We start from the raw sequence: 7357 nt of genomic DNA, 5'->3' as shown, positions 1-7357 counted from the left end.
ACTCAAATTATATGAAATAATTTCTATACATTTACTTTACTAAATATGAGTACTTCCCAGCAGTGACAACAGTGCAATTTTTGTCAACCTATAAAAATAACCCTTTATATAGAGTAAAAAAGCTGTAAACGCAATATTAAAACTTCTCAAATGCACAGGGAGATGTAGTTTTGCATCTGTAGGCTTCACTTTTAATTCACGTATACTAATTTCATTTGAACACGTAGGCATGTTATGTTTCAGCATCCACTCAAATCTATAAATGTCCTACTAAGCAAATGTTTTGAGATTATTGCTCCACTTACATCACAGACTGGACCAAGTCTCAAGCCATTTATCAAAATAAAGATTAAAAGTTTGAGGTTATAGTTCATCATCTGTAAACTTGAGGTTTCATCTTGTGAACTTTCTATCTTGACTTGCTATCATGACACTTCCTTTGACTGAAAGTGAATTAAATGAGGGTTTATGGCAGATTCTCCTCAAACACTAAACTAGTCCCTTGTTTTACTGCATTTATGTGAAGCTCTTGTCTCTCCTGCATTCGTTTAGACTTAAAGAGGAAATATATTTGTCAGCCTTTGTCATGGTTAGGTCTTGTCACAGGAAGCTGAGAGCTCCTTTTCTAGTAAGACACAGAGGGGACTCGGTGAAATGTGTTTTTCGCACCCTCGCACCAAAACCCACAAAAGTTTCACAAACCCCTTGTGTCATAATTGGGCGTCTTTTTTTATATATCTATTCATTCAGCAAGTTGGTGACACCAATCTGCAGAAGTGTGCACAATGTCCTTTTTTCTTTTTTCTTTTGTTTTTTTCTTTTGTGTTTCATTTGACAGCCTACATGAATTTTCCATCTTTAAGGTTTTGTTTATATACCACATGCACAATAACCAGTCCCCTCAGTAAAGGCACCTTTGTCTCACATTACAGTGTCAGAAAAAAATAAAACTCCTCCTCTCCACCCACACACCCCCCCACCACATGCATTTGTATCTGTAGCTCAGGCAGACGTGAAGACGAGACGGTAGCAGGGACAGGATGCATCTGAGAGGAAAAGCCCACCTCACATGAGACGATGGAAATGTCGCTGAAACAGTCGACTCTGGTGCTGCTCACAGGTGAGACTTGAAATATTACAAATCAAAACAACAAGCTCACAAATGTGTGTTTTAACCCTAAGCATTTTGGCTACTTTTTTCCATTACTATGTTAAAATGTACATTATATACAGAGGCTATTAGAATGTACAATACAGTGTCTTATATCCTTTTTTCAGCACAACCAAGGCAATCCAATGAAAAATCTCTTTCATTTTCACCAACTATATAAACACACCTGAGCAAAAAGTACTCAAAATGTTTAAAACCGGATTGAGTTTGTCAAATTTGGAAAAACGTCACAGTTCAAAGTTGACTTGGCTCGTTTTTATGGACAAAAAGAAAAGAAAAATGCTCTATTCTGTGACTTCTGCACAATTTTTTGCTACTTTATATCACTACTAAACATGCGATATAAAATGAATCATAACTTCGACTCAGCAACACATAAGATGAGAATAGAAAATAGTTTTTAAAGCCTGAATATGTGACCTGTGAACACACAACCCCAGGATGTCCATGTAATGAGTTGTGTATTATTCATATGGCAATTTACCACGGCTGCACTAAGGGTCAATGGTGCTAAATGCAACGGTGATTGTATTCACTGTTTGTCATCATTGTTGATGAACAATCTTCTGTCTACAGTGGCAGTGCTGGTGGTCTCAGGTCAGGAACATGTGGATCTGGATCACGAAGAGAAAACAAGGGACGTTGCCATCGGTTCCTCTCTGACTCTGCACTGCAAACTGGAGACGAAAAATTACGAAAGGTTTCGTGTGCACTGGGAATTCCACCCTTCCTCTGGACCCAACAGCTCAGCTATTCTTATCCGTGAGGATACTGCAAACACGTCCAACAGGATTACAGCGCAGACATATATCATAGAAAACGTTACAGACAAGAACAGTGGATCGTACCATTGTAAAGTGATAGAAGAGATTCCCGGTTTTGAAAATGTTCAAAGCAAGAAAACACAAGTGGTTATTGGTAAGTAAAAGCAGCATGCAAACAAACACATCATTAATGCTCTGTGACACAATGTAATACAGTTGTAAGCAGTTTAAGTGCTTTAAAGTTCTGTCAAAACTGTACATTATTTTGAATCTATAACTGTGATTCAGTATCATGTATTATTGTGTGGCTGTTACAGAAAACTCATCTAAAGTGTTATTTTTCAAGTTATACTAAAAACAGTACTTATACAGGAAAATAATGAGATAAATCACAGTGATATAATGTGTGGCAAAACTATAATGACAAGAAAATCACAGTAAAAATGTCATCACACCAGTGACATTAGACTGAAAAAACGGTTAATTTACACTAAACTATACTTTTCTGATGCAATGATCTACTTTAACAGTACAGTATATAGGACACATTCATTTACTGTTAATATACACACAGTAATGCAACTTATTATTGGTAACTAGCAGGTGTTTTGTGGACACAACATGAATAAATGCATTTACCTGCTTACAACTACATCAGAGAAGCTCATATATGGTTTCAGATGTTTATATATGATGCAATATATATATATATATATATTTACATAATATATACCGTGAATACTCTATGTTGCTATGACTGCTTGAATTACTTTTTGTCATTTTGCTTCCTTGGGGTCAGCAGAGAGCTTAATGGAAACTACAGCATACCCGTCAGTACTGACGAGAAAACAAGGTGTGTCTGCATGTGTACAGCAGGTGTGTGTGTGTGTTGATGAATTAGTGTTGCATAATTTGCAACAGCAGGACAATTAAAAGTGAATTAAATGTATATTTCAAAGTGATACATAGTCAACGCAATAGTGTAGTGTAATGAAATGTGGCAAAAACGAACGTCTGAAGCTCGGGTCAGGAGCAAAAAATTGGAAACCAGAGCAGGAAAAACTGAACATTGATTGTGAAAATTGAATGTGGAATGTCACAATTTGAATGTGGAGCACAACAAAAAAAACTAAATTTGGAGTGCAAAAGCTGAATGCAGAGAGTGAAAAGTGACTTCAGTGTGTCTGTCTGTACGTGGTAAGAGTTTAGGGGTGAGAGTCTGCAAACCACAGACTCACACTTGACGTCAGCATAACCAGTTTTCACTCAGTAATTTAGAAAGTGATTATGTCTTTTTTAAGAACATAAAGTCTTACACAGAATAGTTTTTCTTAAATACACTGATGCATTTTTCTCTTGCAGCGACTCCCAACCTTGTCCCATGGTTCCCTAAATGGTGGATGTGGATGGGGTTGTGTTTATCGATTCTCACCCTGTTCCTCCTGCTGCTCATAAGTGCCGCGCTGAGAAGAAGATGTCGCAGAAGACAAGGTACTTCTTCATTTCTTCTCTAATTTTTGACAGGTCACAATCACTCAATACATTCTTTATTAAAGGCTCACACAAGTCTACAGTGGAAATTACAGATATAAATTGTAGATGAGCTCTATAGAGAAAGAGGAACTGCAGACACAACTTGCAGACACAAAGTAGAGCAAGAGACAACGAAGCTAAAATGATTGCAAATAAAACTTCCTGTCTGGTCAAATTTGATCTGCTATGGTTTGATTCAGTCCCACTACAGTGCAATATTATAATGTGCAATATTCTCTTTCATTCATTCATCCATTTAATTCTTATAGCATAGTAGGTTATAGTATTGTATTTGTATTTATATTTCTTCTACATTTTATTTTTACATTTCTTTTACCTTTTATTTATTTTTTACTTTTTTACTTTTATATGTAAATTCCATACCGGCATTAAATGTGGACACTTTTAAAAGGAGAAATACAAAAATACAGATACAAAATATAAGTTTTCTTCTTCTTCTTCTTCTATCTGCACATGCTGTGGCTGGACTGGTTACTAGTTAGATTACTGTAACTGCACAGCGTGAGACAATCTTAGAATGTCATCTCAGAATGTAGGACAGCTGAAGCTGTTTGTCTTCTCCGTGTGGTTACAGCAAAATCATACTTGTAGAGCAGATCACAGATAAAGACAATGAGCGACATTTGGGTGTTTTATTCTGCTCAGAACGGGGAGTACAAATCAAATATTGTCCCCCTTATCTTAATTATCGTACTGTTTCAGTCTGTGATTTAACATAAAATGAACTTTTGCTCATTTTAGGTAGCTGGTACATCTTTTTATTACACTGCATTAAAAACATGTATGATAGGGAAGTAATGTTATGGTGAAAGTGTATTATTTCCAAATGTATCACCAATAATAACTTAGTAATAACAATGGAAAATGTGTGTGGGACATGAGGGATATATTTCAACTTTATAACAAAGATGGTAGCCTCCAGTTAAATATCAACAGTGCTTTTGACTTAGATATTTTGATGAATTGTTTTCATGCGATCAGTTAAAACTACACTCATTCTGTAGCTGCAGCTTCTCCACTTGCTATTTCCATCTAAGATTTTCTGCTTTACTCATGGAAATCTCAAACAAATAAATCCAAAGCTTCACTAGTTCAATATTTTACTAGTATTTCAAATGGAAAAATTGTCTTCACATGGCGCAATAATGCACCACATTTGTTTTAGTGATCAAAATAGAGACACATTTCAAAATCATCATGTCACTTCACACATGATGAAGTGACATGACGATGACATCTTTGTCATTATGCCAAAAAAAAAACAACCTTGATATCACTGATGACAAAACTGACCTGTACAGATACAGATACTCAGAGTGAGTAAGTGAGTGAGTGAGTGAGTGAGGGTGTGGTTTGACCACAGGATGGAGCAGAGGCAGAGAGGGCACCTAAGATGGTGTCATGTCAAGATTTGATGAATGATGAAACACGCTTTGATGGATTCTTGCAACTGAGAGCAGCAGATTTTCTAGTCAAATCAATTAAAAGATTTCAATATAGGAACAGCCAAAGTTAATCAAAGAGGCTTAAAACAAAATTATAATAAAATGGAGAAGTTTAACAAATGTATCCAAGAATGAAAATGTTACATGACAGCAGACACTGTCTCAGCAGGACTAATGAAGTGAATGTAAAGTGATTAAATACTTCATGTTTTAATGCCACAATGTTAAATCCAATGTATTGTTGTGACTGACCAATGTGTGTGTATATTTCATGGAGAGCATTTATTCGTCAGTGAAACATGTATAGCCTATTTTCTAATCCATGAGGTGGACATTTACTCTAGTCTGAATTATTTAATATTTTATCTGCACAGTAAGATACAGAGTAATAAAATATCAGCTTCTGTTTAAACAGAAATAAATTATTTTGTATGTCAGTTTTCCTCCTTTACACTAAAAACGTGTACACAACAATAAACATAAGAACAAGTGTCTCGATCAACTACACTGAAAAGTTCTATAATCATTTTTTAATAACAATTTTGCTGTGCAGAAGACCCCATCTATGCAAACACACGTCCTGTGGCCAAGCAGCCGTCACCTCGACCGGGAGCGTCAGCGAGCAACAACCTGAAGGCCGTGCCGTCATCTGTGAACCTCAGACCCCCGAGTCCCAGGAGGAACTCATACAAAACCTGAGGAAGTCATGGAGCTTTTTTATTTGGAACACATTTCATGTTTTTCAAACATTTTTATTTTCCCTTTCAGTTTTTCCAACAGTGTGTAATATCATAATATTGTTGCCAAGTTTTGTGTAGTAAATAATAATGCAAATTCAAAGTGTTATTTTGGGTGTGAGATGCAGGAGGAAGTCAAGTTATGGACACCTTTTTTCTTAACTGGACTAGAGCCCATTGTAGCAATTATGACCCACTATATAAGAGATGCCACAACTTCTGAACATGTTTTATTTTACAGAATTATTTTTCTTCTGTTATTTTTCAACTGTGCACATGTTGCCACTTTAATATGTTGTCAGTTCTACTTGTTTTGTAAATAACCACATTATACAAATAGCTATTTTGACAGTAATTTATGGAGAGAGGAAGTCACAGACAACTTTTTCATTAGAGACAATTTTTTTATTTTACAGATTTATATCTTATATTTTCAAATGGAGACCATTGTGTAAAATAGCTTTTATGAGCCACTAGATGGCAGGCAATGCATTTATCTTGTAGATTCATGAATTCATAAGGTTTTTTTTCTTTTCTTTTTTCAACAAAAGAAAATAAATCTGATTATTTTATAATTGGTGTACTTTTTTTTCTTATAAAACTGGACATTGGAGATTATTGTAAATTTTCCTACTTTGCAAAAATAATGCTGTTATGAGCCACTCGATGGCAGATGGTGCAAGTAAGTTGTAAATGCTTAAGTTAAAACCATTTTTTATTTGTATAATATTTTAATGTTTCTTTCAGTTCTAATTGAGTAAATGATTTGATTGAAATGTTGTTCAATTAACAGTTTTTCCTTTAGTTACATTTTAAAATGCCAAAAACTGAGCTTTTGTTGAACAGTTTAATGTTGTATGTGTTATAGAGGGTTGGCCATTGTAAACCTTTTTTATTAAAAATATTAAAAACAAAAATATGAGAAAAGTACACAGCAAAGTTTTTGTTCACATGTGATTGGTTTAAAGTCTCACTCCAAAATAATGACTAACAATGATGACTTACTATCTGAAAACAGCTGATGTTAATATGTTAATAACAAGATTATCATTATGCTTGAGATACTAAATCTCTAATCTCATTAATTTTGTATTATTATTATTATTCTGCGATACTAAGTCATTATTTTGAGTTAGTAAATCATTATTTTGAGATACTAAGTCATTATTTTGAGATAGAAAATCATTATTTTTGAGATACTACGTCATTATTTTGAGTTAGTAAATAATTATTTTGAGATATTAAGTCATCATTTTCAGATAATAGGTCATTATTACGAGTTAGTTAATCATTATTTTGAGATACTAAGTCATTATTTTGAGATACTAAACATTATTTTGAGGTATTAGATAGTAAATCATTATTTAGTTATAGTAAATCATTATTTAGAGATACTAGGTCCTTATTTAGAGATAGTAAGTCATTATTTTTAGATAGTAAATCATTACTTTGCATTAGCAAGTCATTACTTTCAGATTACAAGCCACTATTCTTCAGATTAGAGTTTCAGATTAATTACTTTGTGTATGTAAATCATCGTTTTAAATCTGTAAATGTGTATTTTTCAGTTAGTGTAATGTTTTTGACGGAAATGGGCTTCCATAGTTACGGAAGAGGTAACTATGGAAACTATTGTAGCTTTAAAGTCAGAATTCTGACTTTAATCTCTTTACTTTAAAGTCAGAA

At 34.1% G+C, this 7357-nt stretch overlaps 1 protein-coding gene across 3 annotated transcripts; it reads left to right on the top strand.

The window, feature by feature from the left end:
• Window positions 1-1012: 1012 nt before the first annotated feature.
• LOC131465940 (uncharacterized) lies at window positions 1013-6545 on the top strand. 3 transcript variants are annotated; one of them, XM_058638927.1, is made up of 5 exons: window positions 1013-1120; window positions 1748-2089; window positions 2738-2788; window positions 3298-3426; window positions 5488-6545. In XM_058638927.1, the coding sequence occupies exons 1-5, from the start codon at window positions 1078-1080 to the stop codon at window positions 5631-5633; spliced, it is 711 nt and encodes a 236-aa protein (XP_058494910.1). In that variant the 5' UTR covers window positions 1013-1077; the 3' UTR covers window positions 5634-6545. The 3 variants fall into 3 exon arrangements, with proteins under 3 accessions (XP_058494910.1, XP_058494909.1, XP_058494911.1); XM_058638926.1 differs by having other exon boundaries at window positions 2735-2788; XM_058638928.1 differs by lacking the exon at window positions 2738-2788.
• The last annotated feature ends 812 nt before the right edge of the window (window positions 6546-7357 follow it).

The sequence above is a fragment of the Solea solea genome, chromosome 9, assembly GCF_958295425.1.
Source record: "Solea solea chromosome 9, fSolSol10.1, whole genome shotgun sequence".
Classification (NCBI taxonomy): Eukaryota; Metazoa; Chordata; class Actinopteri; order Pleuronectiformes; family Soleidae; genus Solea; species Solea solea.
The sequence above is the reverse complement of the archived record's forward strand: the minus strand, read 5'-3'. Positions and strand labels throughout refer to the sequence as shown.